At 44.5% G+C, this 25,798-nt stretch overlaps 1 protein-coding gene across 2 annotated transcripts; it reads left to right on the top strand.

The window, feature by feature from the left end:
* The first annotated feature begins 2,722 nt into the window (after positions 1-2,722).
* Positions 2,723-21,924, top strand: LOC146978750 (ankyrin repeat and IBR domain-containing protein 1-like). 2 transcript variants are annotated; one of them, XM_085791645.1, is made up of 21 exons: positions 2,723-2,884; positions 6,332-6,704; positions 9,478-9,649; positions 11,721-11,852; positions 12,942-13,133; positions 14,193-14,310; positions 14,460-14,680; positions 15,217-15,305; positions 15,406-15,550; positions 15,676-15,836; positions 16,318-16,406; positions 16,722-16,852; positions 16,967-17,101; positions 17,246-17,332; positions 17,425-17,491; positions 17,677-17,822; positions 18,599-18,777; positions 18,933-18,984; positions 19,152-19,205; positions 19,528-19,651; positions 20,001-21,924. In XM_085791645.1, the coding sequence occupies exons 2-21, from the start codon at positions 6,517-6,519 to the stop codon at positions 21,527-21,529; spliced, it is 4,011 nt and encodes a 1,336-aa protein (XP_085647771.1). In that variant the 5' UTR covers positions 2,723-2,884; positions 6,332-6,516; the 3' UTR covers positions 21,530-21,924. The 2 variants fall into 2 exon arrangements, with proteins under 2 accessions (XP_085647771.1, XP_085647772.1); XM_085791646.1 differs by lacking the exon at positions 19,152-19,205 and having other exon boundaries at positions 20,001-21,815.
* Positions 21,925-25,798: the final 3,874 nt, after the last annotated feature.

Below are 25,798 nucleotides of genomic sequence, written 5' to 3' on the forward strand. Positions count from 1 at the left end.
TATATTTTGTACTTAGTGGTTCTTAGTGGTTAAATCTGACAACACATTTGTTTTGGGGGGTTATTATTTAATTTTATCTTAATTACAACTGCAGTTGTACTTATCAGTCATTTTATTTCAAATTATTATTATTCCATCTCCTCATGCAAATGATTGGGAGCAGATTTCAGTCTGACTGCACCAAGTCTTGCTCAGGCCTCTACTTTCCAACTGAAAAATACACTCACAGCATGCTTGTGCTTTAGCTAACTTAGCCATAGCAGAATAATAACATAGCTGGCTAACTAACATACAAAAAAAAATGTCTTTAATAGTTAAAACAACTACAAAGAACTTTTAACGGGATATGCAAAAGTCTTTTGTTTCTGCACATGTCTCTGTATGACCTACAACAGCAAATGAGGCCATCGGTGGGAAGATAAGCTATTCCTAAATAGTGTAACTTTTTACCTTCAGGAGCAGTGGTCAGGTCGGTCCACTGCACCGACGAAATGATTTATGGCACTCAGGTGTGCTGTCTTCTCCGGCCTGACGAGATAAATTAGCATTGAGTTGTTGCCACGCCAGCCAGTAAACCGAGTTCAATTTTATCACTATATTTTCGTTATTGGCTGATACTGGGACAGGATCCGCAAAAAGAGAAACCTACTGATTTTGTCCACAGAGGTTGCTAAAATCAGCACAAAATAAAAGTTCTTTATAGTTGCTTTAAGAAACTGTTTATAAAGCCCCAGTGTGTAACTTTTTTGGCTTTTTATTAGCAAAAATCAAATATTGCTTTCATAAATACGTATTTCACTTAAGTCGAATCACACCCGCATACAAATGAAAGCTTTCTCATACCTTAGAATGAGTTGTTACAAGTCGTTACAACTAGGCTATACATAAGTGGGCGATGCACCAAACCGAGGCTGTGGGTCAGGTAAACAATATGACAACATACTGTCACGCCTGTATTGTTTTGCCTCGTGCTGGCGGACCACTTGTTTACATAGACGCTTGTTTAGTCTGTTATATGCAGCGTCTGTTGTCTGTCTGACGTCTGCCCGATTTCACGTGAATGCAACATCAAGAATACGTTCCGATATGCAACCGCACCGATGGGGGTAATTCCTACACATTATACCTTTAAAGAATGTATTTTTTAAACAAAAATGTCTTACAAAATAAATAATTCATTGAACTAGTTGTATGTATCATGAATAGAGTCTGTTAGACTATATTTTCTCAGTCATATGAATACGAATACCAATTACTTTTTTAAACCCCCAAAGGGAATTAATTTGTCTGCCAGCTCATCTCCATTTGCAGAAGAATCAAAAAGCCCTCTATATTTCTCCGTCCTGCAGCAAAGCGAGAGGAGCTGTCCACCACCGCTGCTTTCCTGGTCCATCAAAGGTGCCATGAAGTGGATGATCCGAGCCGTCCAGAATGACCTCCACCCAGTGCACACCTTTCCACCACATACCCCAGTGAATCCATCAGGGAAACATGACTGAAGTCTCCAATATCTCCAGCTCTTCATCACTCTTGTTGAGCAGAGAGTTGATATTTCCCAAGATGACTGACGGCAGAAAGGCCAAATAGTACATCTCCACTTCCAAGCCTTCATCTTTGCACCACTAGCAGAACGGCAACCACAAAAGCACCTCTTCATCTCAGCTGGAACAGGGTGGCATATCCTCCAGATCTGCTCCGTTTTCAATGAAAGAAGCTCCTCTCCTCTCCCCACAGAAGTGTCCATCAGTTGTTGACAAAATAGGACAAAAACACAACAGAAATATAGGAATGGTTGAGTAAAAACTCAGACTTTGCTGCTCCCAGTTGAAGTGCATGTTCTGTTCATACCACAAATTAAAGCAGAAGTAAGTGATATATTTGTGTTAATATAAGTCTTAAATAGTTATATCTTCCGACAGCAATCACTTACATAGAGTGTTTGGACTGAAACACGGGTCTGTCAGTCCCTCTGCTCTGCTCTGAGCCGAAGAGAAAACATTTATCGTATCCTACAGTTTTTATCCAATGAGGAGAGAGAACGGCATGCAGGGCTGTGTGTGCAGCCAAGGGACACCGTGAATGTGGCGACGTAGGGACGAGGACTGTTATGGTGCGTTCAAGGAAACTCATATTTTTCCGACCGTGAAGTCGTACCAGTTCGATCTGGTACGAGTTCACCGGTCGGAAGTTACGAGTGGCCGTTATAGTGACTTTCACCGGTAAAACAGGTCGGAAAAACACGAGTGGGTTGCCTGGAACGCTACAAAGTCGTAAGTTGTGACTTGAAGCTGTAATTTACGATTTCAAAAGCCTGCCTGGAACGCAGCATTAGCGAAAACGACCGGACCACTTACTTCTGCTTTAATTATTGGTTTATTATTCATTAATATTATCGTTGTTTACAGTAATTTTTTGTTTATGTATTGTATTTTCTTCATAATGGCTCTAATGTATTTAATATTGACACTTTTGGACGCCATACACCCAAACCAACCAGTGAACCCAGGCAACCGACCAATCAGGTGCGAGCCCTCGGTGTGACAGTTGATGCCGCCGCGCATGCGCAGTGCTCTTTCCTCTCTGGCAGCAACAACAACACACTGAGCGGACCCAGTCAGTCAGTCAGTCTCGCCCCTCCGCTCCCAGCAGCATCACCACCACCACCACCACCACCACCACCACCAACCACCACCGACGTCGTCTCCGTCGTCGTCTCCGTCGTCGTCGTCGTCCCCCGCCGGGTCCGCTGGCTCGCTGGCCGGGCAGAGAGGATGGTCCAGCCGCAAAACAGTCGAAGGGTGCGAATGACAGTGATAAGATAATGGCCCTCGGTTTTTTCGCATGTTGCCAAATGTGCGACTGAGTGACCAAGTGAAACGACCGTGTAAGTAGGAGATGTGTTGTGTTGTGTTGTGTTGTGTGTGTTGTGTGTCCTGCTGCTGCTGTGGGGTAAAAGGTAGTGGAGGCTAAGTGCTAGCTTCGGTACCACGGCAGCAGCAAAGGTGTACACACACACAGGCTGCTGCTGCTGCTGCTGCTGCTGCTGTGGGTGTTAACGTCTCCCCACGGCGCCGTGGAAACGGGCAGACCAGCAGAGGCAACGGCAACCTTACAGCCGGTTTTTCCTTCTTTTCTCCTTTTCTTTTTCTTTTTGTGTCGACAGCGTAGCTACACCTCATCAACAGTGCGCTTTCCAGCCGGGTTAGTTATTCACACGGACTACTGTCATCATCATCAGTGTGTTGATGAACAAAGGAGCTTTAACCGAGGGGCCGCATGGACAGAAACACACACACAGAGAAGTGGACCCACTCTCTCTCTCTCTGTATGTGTGTGTGTTGTGTGTTGTGTGTTTGTTTTGTGCTCCATTTCATGCTGACACACTTCTTCTTCTTCGGGGATAACCACACGAGGTCTGACCTGAATATTTCAGCTGATACACGGCGGTGACCTAGCTAATTATGGTAAACGCTTTTAAAAAGATTTAAGTTCAACTTGCTGCCGCCTCATTATGCAGCTCTTGTCCGTCTTGACTTTGACTTTCACATATAAGTTTTATGTCTTATTCTTCTGACAACCACTTCGGCCTCCGGCTGTTTACATAGCGACAAGATCCACCCAGCCATACTTTTTTAGTTGAGCTGGTTGAGATAATCTGTATCAGCTGACAGCAAGTTTTGATATCTGCAATTGCACTGCAGTGGGTGTTTTTTTGTTTTGTTTTGTGATAAAGATATGTCACAGTAATAGCAGCAGAGTAGTAGCTGTAGATCTGACTTTTAAAGTGCTGTCTTTTTTACTATGTAAAGTCTCCAATCAATCATAACTGTAGCTGGATATAGTAGCTAGACTGTGGGAACTTATCACAGAGCCTCAATGCACATCACTATGGTAAGAATATCTTGCTTTGACAGATAGTGTCTGTGGTGTGGCTGTAATGATCGTTTTCAGCTGTTACTTTTATAATATTCAGTCATTTTAATCATTTATCAAGCAAAGCAGCCAAACGCTGCCAAGCTCCATCTTCTTAAAAGTGCTGTGATTTCCTTTTGGTACAGTAGCCTATATATGATTGCAAACTGACAGTATGTTGGTTTTGGGCTGCTGGCCAGGTATTTAGTGCTATAGGGAGGTGTGATGGACTTTTTTGTTTTTGTTTTACCAATTTATTTTAATGCCTTGACAAAACAAATGCCCACTCAAGAAAATAATTGTCAGATTTATAGCCCTAATCTTGCTAAATCCATCTCATCTTTTATAAAACTGTAATTTCCTGATGCTTATTGGAGCTTGAACCCCACACACACACATTCAAAATATCGTCATAAGCTGCGATATTAGTTGTGAAATACGGTGACATCTGATGCTTTGTTTAGTGTGTGTGAATCGCTGGGCCGGGTTGTTGAGAAAAATGACAATGCTGTGACTTGTTCCTTTAAGCAGGGATCGTCAGACGGCTTTTCCAGACAAGATTCATGTGTTTGGGATTCTGGGGCTCATGAGTCATTAAGTTTCGGTGATCACACTGCTCGTAATAGGGAATACCATATGTACCAGATGCCGGTTCAGCGTAGAGCTCTGTGTGTGACTTTACAGACTTATTCCTTGTGTTAGTGGTGTGGTTTGAGTCTACGAGGACGAGTGTCCAGTCAACGAGGAGGGGATCCACTTCCTGAGCCTCGCTCCACTCCACCCAACCAAACCACTAAATGACGTGTAGGCTCAAGGAGCTTTCGTAATAGTAGATAATTGCGCTGTCACAGCCAAGTCTAAACAGCAGAAGTTGCGATCCTAGAATTCCTAAGTTCCTCCATGTCCAGACTTCCTGTCCTTATTTAGTATGAGAGACAGAGAGAGAGAGACCGGCAGAGATACACAGAGGAGTGAAGTGAACTGGAAGTAAACCAGTGTGCACAAAACAAGAGAGCCAAGCAGACAGACTGACCTATTAACTATAGTAAACCCCCGTCACCACCACCATCCTCACCATCATCATCACCCCTCCAGATACACACAACCACACACATGAAAAGAAGCTACAAAATGTTGGCTATTATCCGCCAGCGGCAGCAGCTTCTGTGCGGCCCCGTATGTCTCCGTCTGTTGTCGGTGTGTGTTTTTCCTGTCTGTCACTGCATAGAAATGGGAGGCAGACGAGAGGGGAGGCAGCCAGCCGCGTTATTCAAATGTTCCAGCGCCCGGCCAGCCAGTGGCCAACTGTAGGCCGGCTAAAAGAGGCTCTTTGTGAGGGCCAGACAGATGGCCATAGAATGAAGACTGTAATGATCTCAACGGCCCAATACGCACAGGGCGCCGCAGACACAGGCACACACTCCACTCATTACAGGATGTAATGGTGGTGTGTGTGTGTTTAAGACAGGAGAAAGTGTATGTGTCTGTGTGTGAGAGAGGTTGGGAAGAGTTGAAGGAAATGAAGCTGAACACACAGGTAAAGATAGTGATTATGAACACTATGTGACAAGAGTGTGTGTGTGTGTGTGTGTTTGTTTGTTTTCCCCGTATCAGTTTCCTTTCACCGCCCTGTTATTACCTTTGTGTCGCGTGTCGTGTTATTCTTTTGTGATATGGAAACTGCTTGTCATGCCAGTTAAAGCGAGTGAGTCTTAAAATTCGTCGAAGGATCAGGGAAACGATGAAAAGATCATGATAACTTGTTGTGGATCAACAGGAGGTTTTATAAGCTGTTGCCTCCGAGAGCAGAAACCCAGCTGTAGCAGCCATCGCTGTGATTCTTTGGTTTTAGCGCCCGAGAGCCAAAGTAAAAACTGGTTTTGGCCCAGTGTATTAGTGCCGCATGGTTGAACACACATTCAGACTGTCATATCTTCAGTAGCAGACAAGCATGTGAACGGCCTAATGTATGCAAATTCCTCACAAACGCAAACTAACGGACACACACTGGGCAGCTGAGGTAATATTGACCATGCCTTTCATCAGCTGTCCAACAGATCAATGGCCTGGGTATCATTAACTTTCCTCTCTCGGGCCTGTCCTCTTTATAATTGTCTCTCTGTCTTTCTAGCTTCTTCTTCTTCCTCTTCTTTCCCTCTGTTTTTCCTCTCTATTTCCGGTTAAGATAACGTTCTCTTCTCGCTGCTGCACATCAACTGATTGATTGACTGATCCTCCATCTCCATCCCTCTCTCCATACTTTTTCAGCTCACTTTTTCTGTCTAACTATTTTTCTCTCCTTTTTCTCAACCTTCACCAGCCTTTCTCTTCTTTCCACCCATTTTTTTCCCTCTTCTCATGTTCCTCTCTCCACCACCATTTTCCTCTAATCAGTCTCTCTCTCTCTCTCTACTTACAGGGCAGGAAAACACTGAACCATGTTGCTGTAGGTTTTGACCTGTGGTGAACGGGGGAGGAGGAAGAGGAGGAGGAGGAGGAGGAGGAGGAGGAGGAGGAGGAGGAGGAGGGAGGCGCAGGCAGGCAGGCAGGCAGAGGGGCATCTGCCACAGCTCCCTTTAGGCGGCCCTTTGCAAGCTTGAAGCCATGGGCAACACAGCCACCAAGTTCCGCAAGGCGCTGGTGAGCGGCGACGAGGCCCTGGCCTGGCAGCTGTACGAGGGCAACCCTCAGTTCAGGGACGGCCTGGACCCGAACGCATCGTACGGAGAGCAGTACCAGCACAACACAGCCCTGCACTACGTCTGCCGCCACGCCATGACACGTCTGCTCAGGTAAAAACTCGTGTTTTTTTGTTTTGTTTTGGATTATTGAAGAAGTCAATTGAATTTGACAGTCATTTTTGAGCTTGGGGTTTATAATGTAGTTAAGCAGTTATCTAATACGGTTACAGAGGTAGTGAGTCATGTTAAATTGAATAACAATTAGCAGTACGTCAGGTTTAATAGATTTCTGAGAGTCTCCGCTTTCATAATTGTGTTTTTAAGGCAAATAAGGTGGTGACTATACTTAGGTCCAACAAGGCCTTCGCACACTGTTAGTTGTCAGACTCGGTAGCCTAAATGATGTTAAAAAGGCACAGAAAATGTGCGTGAGCAGTCGCAAGTTGAAAGAACAACTAATGACCTCTGTGAGCACCTGAGAACATCTCACCAAAGATTAAAGAAGCCAGTTTCTACGTGTGATGATGTGCGTAGTCCTAGTAGTAGTCGGCCTGTGCAAGCAGTTGGGCCGTGGTCGTCTGTGGCTCTGGAGGATTTAAGCCTGAAAGAATAACTAATGATGTCGTCAGGGTTACCTCGAACTAGACGTTTTTAGCAGAAAGCCTGCATTACAGACTGGGGACGGATCTGGGTACTTAGCACAGGGTCTAAGGAAAGACTAATGAGTTGCATCATGGGAACGATGCGCACACACACCGGCACACTCTGTCTTGGATAATGTCATAAGAGAGAAACCATAAAGCAGAGTGACTGACTCTAACACGACCTAAAAGAAAGGGGTCAAATGAAAAAAACATATGGAGAACAAGACACCAGTGTGTCTTTTTACCCCCTGCAGGGATAATCAGGCTGCTGGCCATGACCGAGACAGCTGATTCAGTGACTCAATAGCCGTCCTCACCTCCTCCTCCTCTCCTTACACTCTTCCTCTCTCTTGCCCTTTCTTTCCATGATTACAGGGGGGGGGGGTCAGAGGAAGCTGTTTGAAAAGGCCAGTCAATTATCTGTGCATCTGCATGTGTGCACACGCGTGTGTGTGTTTTTTTCAGGGGGACTGTGACTCCACAACTGCTTAACGTGTCCGAGTCTATGAATATAACACAGTGAATCAATTGGTGTGCTATTTGTGTCCCTTCCCACTAACCTATAATGGGCCGGAGAGGCGTGCTGAACGCAGCGCTCGGCTCCAGATAAGTATCAGAGGAAATGCTTCTTTGTTCCAACAGCTCGATTGGACAGAGGCAAGAAGATAGACGCCTGAGAAGTCTCAGACAAAATAAAGACTCACCGAGGACGAGCGTAGGCTGGTAGATGCAGAGAGTGTTTTTCAGATTATTTTTAACATGTATCTTCTTCATATTTGTTTGCTCTCCTCGAGTCATCTCCGTGGGTTATATAGGCTAGTAATCCCATGAGATGTGCAAAGTGTGAAATCACAAGTAGACCTATTACTGGAAAAAATGGGTGCAGTTCAGGAAGTGTAACCCTTCCTCCTCAGCAACTGAGTAAACAGTCTTAGAAACATGTAAATAACAACTCTTGGCTTGGTTTACTCATTTATGAACCATTGATTTTTCTGCTTTTTGAAGAAGCAAAGATGTTAAGCAAGTTAAGCAACATACAGCAGCTTCCCCTCCATTTTCTCTTAGATGTTGTGTGTGTGTCTTCTGAGGTTTACTTTCTAGTGAACAGCTTTCAACAGTTGCAGCAAAATGTGACAGCCTTTAGCCTGTTGTTTCTACTAGACTGATATTAGGGCCATCCATTCTGTACATACAGCTTTGTGTGTGTATATACATGTATCTGTCTGTGTGAGTGTGTGTAGAGGTGGGGGGTTCTGGGTTGTAGTCGAAAAGGGAATAATTAGTGATTATTGTTGTGCGGCTGAATTGGCAGTGCACTGTCATTAGGGGGAGGCTGCAGGGCTTGTGGCTGACAGGATAAGAAGGTCAAAAGTGGACGAGCAGGAGAGCAGTGGAAGAATAGGCTGAAGGGCTGCACAATAAGGAAACATTCAAACACTAATTCAATAGTGGCTACTGCTGTGTCCAAATTGCAGAGAGAGCCAAGAGGGAGATGTTTTTTTTTGTATTCACCCAGTAGAAATCCTATGGCATCCTATTATTTTCTTCTATGTTAAATTTGCATCAGTGAGATGCTTGAAATATCCACGCTGTAACCACTTATCAAAAATAAAATGTGTTTTTCTTTGCAGTTTCAACATGTAGCTACCACGGGAGAATGGCATAAAGGATGTCAAATGAAAGAAAGATAGAGTATAAATAGAGACTGTGGAGGGGGGGAAATGAGTATGGAATAGAGAAAATGAAATGGGGAAAAAGTGGAGAAGCAGAGAGAAACTTGAAGAGGAAGAAACAGAATAGGTGGAGCCAAAGAAAAGAGCAGAAAGCTAATCAGTAAATGGAGGTTTTGACAGACAAAGAGCAGAGAAAAACTATTTACTAAACAGAACCACAGCCGGGCTCCTGGTGCAACTGGCACATCCATCACCGTGTGTGTGTGTGTGTGTGTGTGTGTGTGTGTGTGTGTCAATTATCTCAGAGACGTTAAACAGAAATAGTCAATATTCAGCCATCTCTCTTCTCCTCCCTCTCTCTACCCTTCGTCTTACCCACCAACACTCAGCTCACAGAGCATCATACTTTGTCCTCCACTCACTCCTTCCTCTTCACATCTCTGTATCTCTCTTAAGTGCGCCTCAGCCCCCCCCCCCCCGATTAAAGCCTCATCACTTAAGGACTTCTGTGCTGATAATTGTCCTTTTTTTCCTCCTTTTACGTTTTATTTAATCCGCGTCGTGTAGGTCTTTCCTGTTCAGCAAAGAGGGGAACCCCAACAAGCGCAATGTGCACAATGAGACGTGCCTACATGTGCTGTGCCAAGGGCCGCAGATCCTACTGCTGCCAGAGGGAGCGCTGTCACCACGACTTGCCCGACCGCAGAGGGACGAGCAGCGCCGTGCAGACTGCCTACAGGTACAAACACGAGGGATAATTTGACACAAAATGGCGCTAACAGTCCAACGTGCATAGTTTGTGGCAGTAAGATTTAAAGTAAAGGGTGGAAAGACACTGGTCACGGCAGCAGGCTGGCTCAATACTCGCTGTCCTATTCACTATAGCAACTGCTCTTTTGAAGAATGAGAGGGTCCGGGAGGATTTGATGATGCACTCGTCAGTGACACTGAGTCTGACACAACTTATTTCAACACAGAAAATCCACTGGAGTTGATAAAGAATCGGATCGCCAAGTGTAATTGGTAATGGCATCGGTATCAATAAAATCTCATCAATTACCATCGGTAAATGAATGAACAACTCTGTACCGTTCAGCAGAGCTCCACTCACTACATCCTACAAAATGCTCATGTAGTTGAATCAGCATCTGTCTAAAACTATTTTATCACAACATTAATGAAGGAGGATTTACTGCAGGGCCGTTGTATTAGACTTCATCAGTTTTAATGAGATGTTCCTAATGAAGTCACAGTTGTGTGTATAAGTAATTGACAGATGAACGTAAAGGCTGCACAGTGATTGAATGGAGAAAGCGATGCTCTTTGATTGGTTAGTTCTATCATATATGATCATTATCACCAGCTGCTGGAGTTTCTGTGACTGGTTGTGTTTATTCTTGCTTTGTCTTATCATATGTAATGTTGCCTTTTTCTTCACCACAGTGGCTAACCACCTGCTACACATTTAATTTTACACAACTTAAAGCACTGTAGCTCAATCCATAAAATAAAAAAGAGGTATATAATCCAACATAATTAACAAGTATAGGGCTATATCATGACATATTGGAGAAATATAAGCCATAATATTAATTCTGTCTGGTTTTGCATATCTCGATGTAAAAAGGGTAGGCACCATAAACCATGGCTTCAGCCTACGTCTTTTTGGTCCATGTTTTACTGACCATTCAATGCGTTATAACACATGAATAATAATAAACTTAAACTCAAACTTCAGGGCTTCCTGCTCCTTACAGAGACTTCCATCAATTCTCTAGCTATTTATGTGCTGCTCAGATCAGCTAGTAACTTTATCTCCACTGTTAACGATGGCTTTTCTCACTCAATCTTGATACAACAACAACAAAAAAACTTGCTCACTAGTGTTGTGTTTTTGTGTCTTTTATCTCTTTATTGTGATATTTATTACAACTACAGTGATTATTTGCTGCTCTGCTATGTGACCGTCTGCTACACAGTAGACCTCAGTATTACTCATGGGTGGGACACAGAGGGATGACGACAGACAGGAGCAGGCGGCTGCATCAGAGCCAAAGTAGCACATTTTTAGACTAATTTATTTTATCGGTTTAAAAAACCCCACCACCCTAACAAGGACACACGCACAGATGAATATAGTTTTGTGTCCACACTTACATACGTGTCGCAGTGGAAATGGTGTATTGTATTAAAGCAGATATCAGTGGCACGGCCGTTTCGGCTAATGCTGTGTTCAAGGCAGGCTTTTGAAACCGTAAGTTACAGCTTCAAGTCACAACTACGACTTGGTAGCGTTCCAGGTAACCCGTAGCTCGTGTTTTTACCGTCCTGTTGTCTGTGAAAGTTCCCTATAACGGCCACTCGTAACTTCCGACCCGTGAACTCGTACCAGATCGAACTGGTATGACTTCACAGGAAGGAAAAACACAAAGTACGAGTTTCCTTGAACGCACCATGAGTTAGCAGCCCCCGCCCTTGTCAGGCATCAATTGGTCCTCGTGCTACGTCACCACATTCACGCGCATCCCTTGGCTGCACACACAGCCCTTCATGCCGTTCTCTCTCCTCATTGGATAACACTTGTATCCCACAAGGAAAATTTTCTCCTCGGGTTACAGCAGAGCAGAGTGACGGAGAGACTCGTGTTTAGGCTGAAATACTTCATGTAAGTGATTGCTGACGGAAAATAGGACTATTTAGGACTTATATTAACAAAAACATTCCACTGATATCTGCTTTAAGTCATGGCTTTTATTAAAGTTGACATACAAATAATGTGTGCATGTATTTGCGGGTTTCCCTGCTGCCAGATGATCCTGAGCTGGACGGGGGCCAGGCTGGAGGGAGGCCAGTACGAGAAGGCCAATGTCAACGCCACCGACAACCACCACAGCACCTGTCTGCACTACGCTGCCGCTGCGGGCATGAAGAGCTGTGTGGAGGTGAGAGAGAGAGAGAGAGAAAGTGTCTGAAATTCAAACTCGTTTCAGGCTGATCTTTAGTTTCTGTGTGGAGCGAATCTCTTTGTGTTCTTGAAGATTTTTTACAGTCAGTCAGATCTGTAGGCTGAGCAAGCACGATGCCTATTCTTTCAATGGGAGCAGCTGCTTTGTGTTTCATTACCCTCAGATCCGAGTAGCTCCTCCTCCCTTGTTTTTAAAGATTGTACAGCTTTTGGAGAAGGAAGAAAATCCACTCCTTGAATTAAAAGAACATGGAGCTCAGTCAGTGCTGACTTGGGCAGCCTGGGATAAAAATAACCCAGATTTTATCCTTTAAGAAAAACATGTGAACAACTTTCTCTTCACCTCTTTATTCTCTTCTTTCATCTTTTATTGAACCTCTCCTGTCTTTCCATCTCTTTCTTGATGTACACAATTCACCCTTTTAGCCTTAGGAGCCAGATGAGGTGTTAAGATCTTCTGATTTAAAGTGTAATTCACTCTGTATGTGTTGGGGGAAGCAACATCACAGTTGTTGCCAGGTGTTTGACCGCTGTGGCGCTAAGACACTTGTCATTCTGGAGGGTTTTTTTTGTTTGTTTGTTCGGTTTATTGATGAAAAATGGCAAGAAATGGACTTTGACAACTTGCACCCGCACCGAAGAATAAATGTTACTGTGCTGCATCAGAAAAACAGCGCCTGGACTTTAACTTAGTCCTGGGTCAAATATCTCAGGAGCTTCAAGTGGTAGATTCAGTTCCTTTAATAAACCCATTTTTACCACATCTCCATTTCTTCCTTCCTTTCACTTTCTTACTTTTCCTCTACTTGTCACGTTTCTCTCTCTTTCTTAACATATCACTGCTGCTTCCCCTTCTCATGTATCTTGTCTTTTTTTCTCCCATCACATCTTTGTTTACACTTTGTCTCTCTTTCCCCTTCCCCCTATCTCCTCCACTTGCTCTCACCTCTGGCTTCCTTTGTTGTCTTTGGTTGCAAGTTCCTTCAGTGTCTTTTTCCTCCACATGATCTATTTTTCACCCATTTCTTTTGTTCTCTCTTCTCTCCCTCCTCGTCCCTCCCTCTAGCTGCTAATCCAGAGTGAGGCGGACCTTTTTGTGGAGGATGAGGACAAGCTGACGCCATGTGACCATGCTGAGCGGCATCACCACACAGAGCTGGCCCTCAGCCTGGAGTCACAGATGGTTTTTTCCTCCTCTTCAGCTCAGCAGTCAAACACAGACGCACATGGTGAAACCAACCTGCTGCAATACAAGGAGGTGAGACCACAGTTACGAGATCTGGGGGTTTCCTGCTGTCCTGACTTTTTGATTTAATGTGTTATTTTTATGCTTTTTAAAGCCACAGCTTGGGTAGTGTTGCGACTTTCACTTCTTGCATTGCATTGCATAAAATAAATTAACTTTTGAAGTAATGGAAATGTCTAAATATTCTTTAAAAGTGTGAGGTCAGTTTGCTTTTACAGGAGGAAATATGACATAGTCAAGCAAGATTAACAAGAATAAAACAATTAACACCTGCTTTTTTTAGACGAGCTCATGTGGAGAGGCAAAAGGGAAAAAAATAAAATAATAATGATGCAGGTTTATAACTATCATCACCCTGAAGAGATTGTTTAAAATCTACATGAAAGTATTTCACAGCTCACAGCTGAGTTCAACCAAGTGATGTCAAGCAGTAAATTAACACAAGTAGCAGCTATTTCAGTCATTTTTTTGTTCTCTCTGTCTCCGAGCGGCTGCATTTGTGGACGAAGAAGCAGATTACATTTCTCACTTATCTGCATCGAGCGGCTCCCCTCATTTTTCTATGAAGCCATTTAAGCCCACTGTCAAAGAGTCCTTACCACTCACCTTCAGACATCAACTGGTTTTGCGTAAACTTGCACTGGTCCTTACAAGTATAGGAAAACGGGAATGCGCACACCTTGTGTCACGGCTCTTAGCTGAGCACAGTCGTCTTGCAGTGGCTGCTGCCAACTGATAGCGGTTTGATCTTCCGTCCAGCATTCAAATCCATGCTAATACTTAATCTCTCTTTCCCACCACAGCCCCCAGTGCTCACTGCCTTACATCCCAGTCATTTTTCAAATTTCTTTTCTCACATTATCATTTTTTTCCCCACATCCTTAAATCTGCTGTATCTCAATCTCATACGTATTTGTGTTTTAATACGTTTTTTTTTGCTCATACTTTCTTGCCCTCATCTTCCCTCTGACATAGTTTTCCTCCTTTCTGCTTCTTTCCCCTCTCTGTCCTTCATCTCTGCCTCCTCCTTCTCTTTTTTTCTCTAACATATTCCTCACTCTGTCCTTTCAGCCTTACGAGGGACTGAAGCTTCAGGACCTGCGTCGGCTGAAGGACATGCTGATTGTGGAGACAGCAGACATGCTGCAAGCCCCCCTCTTCACTGCTGAGGCCCTGCTCCGAGCACATGGTGTGTGTGTGTGTGTGGAGACAGTTTACATTCATTATTATCACTTTCTCACATCAATCCATCCTGACTGCTGTATTCATAAAAGCGTTCCTATATAGAGACCTTGTTCCCTGTCTCTAAACCTGTGTTCAACCCGCCCCCTCACTCAGACTGGGACAGAGAAAAGCTTCTGGAGGCCTGGATGTCGGACGCTGAGGGCTGCTGTCAGCGCTCAGGTGTGGCCATGCCCACCCCACCACCCAGCGGCTACAACGCTTGGGACACCCTGCCCTCACCCCGCACCCCTAGGACCCCCCGCTCGCCCCTCACACTCACCCTCACCTCTCCCACTGATAGCTGCCTCACGCCTGGAGAGGAGGGCCTGGCTACGGTAAGGAAAGAGCGATGATGATATCAAGTACCTGACTTTGATTGTAGTAGAGCTTTCGATAGAGCGCCAAGTGTCTCACTCATTTACTTACAATAGGTTAATGTCTAATCTTATTAGAGCAAAGGAGGTCATAGGCCTCCTTCCAGCAATTCTTCTCTCTGTTCTTTGTAGCTTTACATCAGTGTCAGCCTGTTGTCAACTTCTGCTATGGAAGAACATCCAGTACTTATCTTTTGTCTGCTAATCCCAGCTGCAGTCAAACTTTCAGGCTTTTAAAATGTTCTGCTTCTACCTGAACACTTACATGTACAGCATGAAGGACGTTTGGCTGAATCATATGCAGTGAATGGGGTTCAATATTACTTTTGATACTTTTGGTACGATAAACAGTACAGACCTTGGAAAAATATGCCACGGCACATTTTGTTATTTTGTCCTTTCACTGTGTAAAATGATGGAGATGACACATACAGAAGGACAGAGTAAATAAACAACAACTTAATATGTGTTTTGATGCTTCCTTGTCTCTTTTGCAGTGTGGAATCTGTCTCTGCTCTATCTCCGTCTTCGAGGACCCAGTGGACATGTCCTGTGGCCATGAGTTCTGCAGAGCCTGCTGGGAGGGGTAAGGATCTGTGTTTGTGTGTAAATGTTCCTGCACACCTATTCGATATCTTCTAGTGCAGGTTTTTACTTTTTTTTTTTGTGTGTGTTTTTTCTTGCAGATTCCTCAATGTGAAGATTCAGGAGGGTGATGCACACAATATTTTCTGCCCAGCCTATGAGTGTTATCAGTTGGTGCCAGTGCATGTGATAGAGAGTGTGGTTTCCAGAGAGATGGACCAGAGATACCTACAGTTTGACATCAAGGTAAAACTATGTCTATGTGTCCTCATCCTTTTGCCTAACCCTTTTACCTCATATTGTTGTGACTCCATGTTTGTTTCTCGCTATGACGCCTCTTTCTCACCCCCCTCTTTTTTTTCTTTCTCCAGGCATTCGTTGAGAACAATCCTGCTATTCGCTGGTGTCCTGCAGCACGTTGTGAGCGAGCGGTGAGGCTCACCCGACCAGGCCCCGGAGACAGTGACCCTCACAGTTTCCCTCTGCTGCCCTCACCAGCTGTTGATTGTGGCAAGGGTCACCTCTTCTGCTGGTATGCTTCACGGTTTTATTGGCTGCGTTCACACATGCGATCACCGTGCGCACATACATACTTTTCATACATGATGTGTCATTTTGCAAAACCAGAACGGCGAGTGATGTCTGCCTTGCTAAAAGTATAACCCAGTGTAATGTTTAAGCTGCACCACTCTGTCTCTTTTTTCTACGGTTGGGAGTAGAGCCCTGTGTTGAACATAGTCATTACTGTTCAGTCAGGGCTTGACAACGTTAACCATTAGCCTTGTTTTTTGAAAACCACTGCAGACTAAATGCCAGTTTTCTTTCTCACAAAATTGACCTAAAAATGCATGTGAGGCAGCTATCGTCTTTTTGTTTTTCTTTTTTCTTTCTTTTACCACCCTAACAAAATATATATTATCTCTAACTGTGACTTCATTCTTTTGTGCATTTCTCTAGAAAAGAATGACAAGCCTTAGTGCCTTGTAATTTACTATTCCCCTCCCTGCCTGCAGGGAGTGCCTTGGCGAGGCCCATGAGCCATGTGACTGTCAGATGTGGAGGAACTGGCTCCAGAAAGTCACAGAGATGAAGCCTGAGGAGTGTAAGTCTGTCCTGTATTGTCTGTGCTCCCAGGAATCGTCTGGGTGTTTTCTGGTGTGGGCCACAGATCGTTTCAGCTGCACCTCAGTAAGCTGGCACCACAGTAAGGCAGTTAAGAGCAGCTGTCGGCGCAGCCTACCAGGATGTGTCTCATTTACTTTTATAACATAGTGGCAGGTGTTCAGGACATTGATATTTGCCAAATGTGTGCATGTGTGTGTGCTGGAGGGTGTATCCGCGAGGCAGGTTTTTGAACAATTGAGATGCAGCTGAACTGTGTGTGTAATGCGTCTGTGTTTGTGTGTACTTTCCACAGTGGCAGGTGTGAGCGAAGCCTATGAGGATGCTGCTAACTGCCTGTGGCTGTTGACCAACTCCAAACCATGTGCCAACTGCAAGTCACCCATTCAGAAGAATGAGGGCTGCAACCATATGCAGTGTGCCAAGGTATACACACTTAATCTCTCTGTCAGCATGTTTTTATCCTAATGTGTGCTGTATTAAGGTTTGAATTATTAAAAATACCCCCCCCCCTCCCTCCCTCCCTCTCTCTCTCTGTAGTGTAAGTATGATTTCTGTTGGATCTGTCTGGAGGAGTGGAAGAAGCACAGCTCATCAACAGGAGGCTACTATCGCTGTACTCGCTATGAGGTCATCCAACAACTAGAGGAGCAGTCCAAGGAGATGACTGTAGAGGTACACACACACACACACACACACACACACACTCATAAAATACAGAGAGACCCACTCAGTTGGTCACACACAGACTCTCTGCTTAACCCTAACCCCCAAATAGACTTTAACACTCTCCAAATTATAACTTGTATTTTGTCACAGGCGGAAAAGAAGCACAAAAGTTTTCAGGAGCTGGACCGGTTCATGCACTATTACACTCGCTTCAAGAACCATGAACACAGCTATAAGGTACTTCTCTCTCAGCACACACACACAAGCTTGCATCTGAATCTGATGATCATTACCTAATAGATATGTATTGCCTTCTCTCCGTCCATTAGTTGGAGCAGAAGCTGCTGAAAACTGCTAAAGAGAAGATGGAGCAGCTGAGCAGAGCCTTCATTTGCCGTAAGTACTTACAATAATAATACATGAATGGAGCATAGATCTGACAGCCTCACATCCAAGCTTTGGTTTTATCATAATACATTCATCCTAACCTAAATGCATTATGATACTGGCTGGCTTAATTGCTGCAAGGACGTCAGAGACCATAATGGTGTCTCTGTGTAAATGTATCTTTGCTGATGCAGGTGAAGGCACTCCTCCAGACACACGCTTCATTGAGGATGGTGTGTGTGAGCTGCTGAAGACGCGGCGCGTGCTGAAGTGCTCTTACCCGTACGGCTTCTTCCTGCAGCAAGGCAGCACCCAGAAAGAGATATTTGAACTCATGCAGGTAATATGACACATTTTCTGCCATTCACAACTGTAGTTTCCTTGGTGAACCCCCGGACTCTAAATGGTTAGAACAAAGTATTGTTTTATACTGTGGGTCCGTGACCATAAGTTTGTATGTTTTTTTTAATGTATGAATGGATATATGAGCCTGTTGGCAAGAGAGGAAATAATAAAGGAAAAAATTATATATGGCATAGGTTTTTACACCAGATGCCCTCCATGACACAGCTCTGGGTTTGAGGGGCTGGAGGATGAAACGCCAACGCAGTCATCAGTGACGAATCTGCTCTACTACCTGACCTATGTCTCCCCTTCACTTAATGGATATAAATAATTATTCTTCAGACTTTCAGGGCAGAAAACTTTTCTGCAAGCCTGCAGTTTATGAGATAATGAATCAAGATTTGATCTTTTGATTTACATCTCTGCTTGAAGATTCCTGATTACAGACTCCAGAATCCAGTTTGCAGCATTGCACTGACAGTATTTTTCTTTCTGTCATGCTAAGTGTTGGGATTGTAGTGATTGAAGAGAATTAAGTACAGTTAACCACAGAAGATCCCTGCAAAAATATTTGAACCACTGGAGGTCCATTTCATTGACTTTTCAGACATTTAAACAGGATTAAGAGGGGATAATGTCTTCTGTGAGATAATCAGCTCATGTCTTATCTACAGTGAGAGTTAAATATATGTTACAAATCCCTGTTCAAATTTGAATTTTCAGTCTTTGGCGTAGATGGGAATTTGCATGTTTTCCTTTGTTTCTGCCCAGACCGACCTGGAGATGGTAGTGGAAGATCTGGCTCAGAAGGTGAACCGGCCGTACCTGAGGACGCCGTGCCACAAGATAATCAGTGCAGCCCGACTGGTCCAGCAGAAGAGGCAGGAGTTCCTGGCATCAGTGGCGCGTGGCGTGGCTCCTAATGACTCCCCTGAGCTTCCCCGCAGGAAGTGAGGACAAACACACAAACAAGCACATAAACAAAATATGGTTTCACTTTGCACAGGTTAACAAATTATTTGCACTGAAGAGGCTCTGGCAGAGACTCAGGAGGCACAGGTGTAGCAACCTTGATAAAACACTCATGTGTTTGTGTTTCTTTCAGCTACCCTGGAGGATCATGGGACTGGGAATATCTTGGCTTTGCCTCTCCAGAGGTAACTAGATACACACTAGTAGATACAGATACACATTTTTCTGTTCTTGCTAAGCTAATGCTACTTTCTCAAACCAAGTGCAAGTGATGACCTGACCTACTTCTGTATGAGGTCATACTAACGCATGACTACGGCTGCAGCTGACTCAGGTTTGCTTATGTGTTAAGATGGGGAGTCGTCACACTGTACTAGGAGCAGATCAGAGGGAGAGGCAGTCACAGGTAATGCACCATGGTTTCTTGCAACTTTGTGCGTAATGAATGAACTGTATTTTGTATATGTCCACAACCAATACCTTCCATCACAACTTGTTTCTATATATAATTCCCCATCTTTTTCTTATATACCCTCTTAAACTGAAAAACATTTCAACAACTTTTCTCTTCGACTGTAAACGAATTCCAAAGCTTAACACCCACCACAGAAATGCACATTTATTTTAACTTGGTCCTTGCCATTTGATATGTATATACAGCTGTAGACTACACGTTACAGCTGCTTAGTGTTGGTTTTGTACTAACGTAGCCTGAATACTCTTCGCAGGATTATGCTGACATTCAGTACCGTCGTAGACACAGGCCACGACGCAGAGGAGACATGCTGAGTCTGCACAACCTCAGAAGCAGCAGCAACACACCAGAGACCAGCAGGAGGAGTGACAACACAGGTCTAGTTTCACAGCCTTATATAATGATCTTTATCACAGGGATTATCAAAAAAGGCAAAAAGCTGTATATAGTGTATGGGAATTTTGCGCAGGTCCCTATTTTTACTCATGTGTAGGACTATATACTGCGGATTTGTAATACTATACATCCCAGTCCAACTCATTCCTTGCCTCCCATTTATAAATTTCCACTTGTCATTGCACCCGACAACCTGCAAATGGGATTTTACTTTATTGCTCTATGAATCAGGCCTGTCGAAGCACACAGAGCCATTGATCACTCGGATCAATTGGCAGTCAAAGTCACACAAAGTGCTCCCTGTTTTTAATGTGACGTTTTCTTTTCCAGAAGTTCCAGAGAGGATCGAGGGCCGCCGGAGAGTGCTGGGCTCGCTGGACGAAGACGACCCCAACATCCTCCTGGCCATCCAGCTCTCGCTCCAGGATTCCCGCAGAGAGCGAGGCCTGGAGGGCGGGATGGAGCGAGGGATGGAGGGGCGAGCGGAGCTGGAGCGTGGGCTGGACAGAGGACAGGAGAGGAGGCCGGGACCCTCGGTCGACCTGGGAGACGTCGCTTTGCACTCCATCAACACAGACGGCCCTCCAGGAGCCAGAGGCTCGACCTTCCCGGCGTCGCTCCTGGATCCTCCTCGCCCCCCTAACAGGACAGACTCCACCTCCCAGCCTCCCACGACGTCCAACCCCCTCCCCCTCCCTCCCCCGCCTCCCTCTCTCAGTGCAGAGCTGCTGGAGTTGGGAGACAGCCTTATGAAACTGGGGAACATAACCACTCCTTACGACCTGGACACACACACCCAGGAGCAGCTCTGCTCGCACCACACATACAACCACAGTACTCTCACCGCTCCGTACGCCACCGAACCCGCTTACAGCGACTGCAGCCATAGACAAGACCAGAGCGCGCTGACGGCTCCGTACGCGCTCGACCATATCACCATCACGGACCCTCGCTACGACGGCAAAGAGCAGAGTTACTGCCACTCCACGGCTTATCTGGCCGAGGCCGAACACGCTGCCTCCTGCATGGGGGAGCGCGCCCAGAATCCCTCCCAAAACGCCGCCCATCCCAGCTCATACAACCGGGAACACGCAGCCACGTACGACAACGCCCCCAAACCAGACAGCTCTTACACCCCCTGCCCAGAACACAGTAGCTCTTACACTCAGGAGCGTCCTCCTGCCTACGCTCTTGAACGCCCGCCCAAAACAGACCCCCAGCCCCCCGCCCAGTTGTGCCTCCCATCTCCAGAGCTCGAGCCGGAGCTGCTGCTTTCGCCGGTGATCCCCCCCGGGGGCCCGTTCACCCCCAGCGACCCCCAGAGCCTGGAGGCCCTGGACCCCACAGCCAGTGCCCAGCTGCTGGACAACATCATGGCCTGGTTCAACAACAACATCAACCCACAGAACAACCCGCAGAGCCTGGCCCTCATCCCCTCCCCGCCCACCACGGAGACCGACTCCTCCCCCGACACGCACACTGAGACTGAGTCGGAGAGCCAGACCTCCAGGGGCGTGACCCCCGCCCCGCTCTGGCAGCCCCTGGAGGGCGAGCCAGAAGCGGACGGGGCGTCTGCCAGTCCCCGTTTAGGTGCTGCTGCCGGCGCGGAGGGCCAGAAGACGGCGCGGCCCAACACTCTGGAGCTGGAACACAGAGACGCCGGCGAGGAGGGGGCGGACGCAGGGTGTGTGGCGGACCTGTCGCTGGACGAAGCGCACACACACCCGTGCTCGCACTCCCAACGTGGAAACAGTCCTGCACACACTGCCTCGGCCACGGAGAGGGACTTGGACCTGGTTCTTCAGTTAGAGGTGGATCAGTCGCCTGAGGAGTGGGAGGAGCAGGTTCACCTGGTGTGACGGAGCAGAAGAGAGAGAAAGTTCAGGAAGAGAAAGAACGATGGAAGCGAAAGAGGAAAGAAAATCAAAGACAGAAAAAGTAGAGTGAAGCTCTGGTGGAAGAATACACGATGTAACAGTGACGCCTCGATGAGAGATCTAGGTCTTTGGGGGTAGAGTGCTTGCTGTATGTATTATACTGTATCTAGAGAGGACGCAAAACCCTGCAGACTTTGTCCAGTTAAGATGATGTCATACGCAGATTTTTTTTTTTTTTTTTTTTAAGTGCTTCTGTCTGCCGTAAAAACAGACAAACTATTCTTTGAAAACAAATTAGTGTTTAAAACAGAGTACATCAACGGAAAGCTACTGATATCATAACACATAAAAATGCTGCACATGTCTTGTTTTATTTATTCCCTGCCTCCTGTATTTTTGTCTTCTCAGTTTGTTCAGGGTGAAGTTTTGGTGCTGCTGAAATCCAAACTTGCCTCGTACACCTACACTTTATTATTACCACGGCGACCCAACCACGAGCCTGTTCAGAGCTCCGAGAGCCAAATACGATGATAACTTAAACCTTGGAGCTTGTCAGCGTACTGTACAATCAGAGGGCCTAATTCAGATTTTTGGACCTTCACGCACACTGTGCCTGCTTTGTTTAAGAGAGCCAACACACACTACTGATCTTTCCTTTCGGTAGGCTTCAAAGAACCACCACGCACCTGTCTGCTCGGTGGTACGCGCTTATCTGGATTTTATGACGGAAACAAGTCTTTTGTAATTCTCAGATGATCAATTGTATTGTCCCTCTGCACGGAGACGTCGGAGGTCAGTCTCAGCTACAGAGCAGCGGTAGGAATTCAGTGTCCTGCTCAAAAGGCAGTTCAGCGTCATGGCTGCTTGATTTCAGGGGAGGGGGTTGAACCCTCTAATTTCTCCTGGTCATCCTGCTACTCATTCCATGTCCTTTTTGTCTTTATCGATTATATCGATTTATAGATGAGTTTTCATCTGTGACTTTCATAAATGTTACGGTATTTTATTGTTGCTTTGGCTCAGATTATCGCAAAACAATGAAATGCAATGAAAACATCTATTGAAGTGCTGCTGTCAAACACTAACTAGTTCTACGCCATTTCCACTTTGTGTAGTGACAAAACTGTCATTTATGCAGAACTATAAAGTATTTGAAATGATAGAGTAAGACTAACTTTTGTATTTATGAAACATTTCTGCTTTAATGTCTTTACATACATGAAGACGTCTGGAGAGAGTGTGGCTTCTTTATACTGTACATACAGGTCAAAATGATGATTTTGGATTATACTTCATTGCATTTGTTTACCATTTCACAAACAAGTAAACATTTCAGTCAGTTTCATCATCTAGACCACAGCGAAGTGCTGTAATCCTGCATAACCTCAAACCACAGTGTGTTCCCAGGGAGAACGTGTTACGTCGATGCATTTCTCCGTTAAGGAATTTGCGAACAGAATCCGAGCCAAAGCAGTCGCAAAATGCTGTAAATCAAAATCCTCCTGCAACCTTTGAGTTTGCTGTTATTATCATATCTGTTCCACTACTGATGGCTAGTGCGGTGTGCTGTTGACAGATGTGAGATGGGTTAGGTTTTTACTGTAACGTATCCTTTTAAAAAAAAAAGAAAAGAAAATTCCTTTGTTCTTTATCATAGAGATAAAATCTCTTCCAGTTGAGACCAGAGTTGTTTGGTCTGTGTGCCTTTTTTGTTTCGATTGTACTTGTTTATTTTGTTGGTATTTATTAGTGTCATTACTTTTTAAACATGCTAAACAAGTTGCTAATGGAAGTTAATGGAGGACACACCACTCTGGCTGTTGCCATAATACACTGAGGTTCTTGATGCACATTCGTATTGTTTGTCCTTTCCGCCCTGTTTTATCTCACTTGACCTTATCCCCAGAGAACACACACACACACACACCCATGTTTTGGCCGATTTACTTAATCAGACGTCTGAACTAATTCACTCCTTTATTATTCACACTCTGAGTTTCCACTATAATTACCAACCACTTTATCTGAATGTCGGCCTTTGATTTCATTTTCAAAATGTGATGTAGCACTCTGACTCCTGGGTTGTCGTGCAGCCTTTATCTGAAAACTTTATTGCCCAACCTTAATGTTTACAAGAGAATTAAACACTGCCTTTTGTGTTGAGATATGATTTGGTGCTTTGGGGACTGAAATGGTAATGATGGAGTGTTTTAATCATATTTTGACGGCATGCCAAACAAATGTTAAAAAAGAAGGAAAAAAAGAAAGAAATCCTGTCAAATTCAGATTTTGTTTAAATTCCTCCCTTGACTTTTACAAAAGCAGCCGGTTATAATGTGACCTGCGATCAAACGTGCGTCACTTATAATTGATAGTGTGAGTTTTGAAGCTTGTTTAAAGTGAAGTGACTTGAGAGGAAGTGACAACAAAACCCCGGCACGGCACCCGCTCCTCTGTGTATTGAACATGAGACTGTGAAGGTGCTGGACAGGTTGTACTGTAGGTGCTGACCAAGACACTTCATAAAGCCTACTGAGATGTGAGGGCAGCTGGTGTCGCCCCCGTTAACGTTTCAGACTTTGTTCCCTGAGGAATGGCTTGATCCACAGGACTGCACACACTTCTTACTGGGTTGCATGGTGCAACAGTGGGAGCACTGAGTCCGGGGTCTTTTGATTTGCACAAGCATGCTGTTAATGCGTTGCACTAATCCAGTGCTGTCAGGCAAAGGTGTGGAGGACTGATGAGGGCCACTTTTTGGTATTATTTCCTCTTTTTTCTTTTCTCAATTAGAATTGGATTTATGGCATCAAGGGAATGGCTCTGTGCCATTTTGCACTCCATATATATAATGTTTATATTTTAAAGATTCCTCAACCAACAACTTCACAATTTAAAAAAAATGAAATTGCACTCTCATAGATTATACTTGATACATTCCCAGTCGGTCCATAAGAGAGGTTTGATGTGTGGCCAAAACTGTAAATGAAAGTGTCAGTGCAAAGTTTACTCTCAATAAAAAGAACTGAAAGTGTGTCGCTATGGGTTTTGTGTAAGTGCTTTACGACAGTCGTTTCAAAACTGCTCTCAATCGGAAAAAAGAAAGAACAGGCAGCTCCATGTCACTTTTTTCTTTCCCTGATTATTTATGATCAAGAGCATCGTGCCTACTGTCAACTTCCCCTTGTCACTAGTTATCAACAACTTGTGATAGCAATGAAGTAAACTAACGTCATACTTTTTAAATTTGAATACTTTAAAAACATTGAATTACTCGTTGAAACACTGTTGACACTGATATTCAGGAGTAAACTTGACTTGATTATTTGATGAATTTATGTTGAATTCTTGACCACTAATAGTGTCAAGCAAAATGAAATGTTATTCATTCAGGATGTATTCATGCAGGACATTACCTCTCCCAGTGAGTGGTGCTCAACCAGTCAGATGGAAAATCCTCAATTAAACAGCATTTTAACAGCATCTGTTGGCAACCACTGGGAACTACAACACATTAGACACGCTACAACAATTGTTTGTCTTTCTCCCAGTTTTCATCACTTTTAAAACTAATTCTGTGTGAGGATTTCCATCACAAATTTCAAACTTTAAATCATACAGGTTTTCAGAGACACAGTCTGTGGTCAATGTAGCAGTATTACTCTGATATATCTACAGCGGCTGGCAGGTGAAAACTGACCTTTTTAACTTTGATAAGCCTAATTCAGAGAACCAACGCATCAACAACAAAACGAAGGAATGTATACACCAATTTATATATTGTTTTTATTGTTCTGATAATGCTTATTTCATTAATAGATCATGAAATACAACTAATATTTAATTAATTAAATAAATAATTTAATTTGTAGATACATTAGTTTGCCTTTATGATGACAGAACTACAGATATATTTATTTGTGTTTTTTTTTCTTCATTTCCCTAAATATTTTGCATAAGGACAGTGCCAAAATTAAACCACACATTTGTAATTCTTTCTTTCTTTCTTTCTTTCTTCCTTAATTTACTTTTTTTTTCTTTCTTTTATCTGTGAATAAAATGTTTGTTTGAAAATACTGTATGTTGGATAAAGAAGTTAAACTCCCCTTGTCTAATACGTTGTCCCTCTCTCAGCCGACACGCGGCGCTGTGGTCCCATAATGGCCGCCTCTTCTTCTTCTTCCTCTTCGTCGCGTCATCAACGTGACGTCGTGACACCGCGACGTAAACCGTACGTACGACAGCGGCCTG

This window comes from Trachurus japonicus, chromosome 11 (genome assembly GCF_045865225.1).
Source record: "Trachurus japonicus isolate A0001 chromosome 11, Traja_1.0".
Classification (NCBI taxonomy): Eukaryota; Metazoa; Chordata; class Actinopteri; order Carangiformes; family Carangidae; genus Trachurus; species Trachurus japonicus.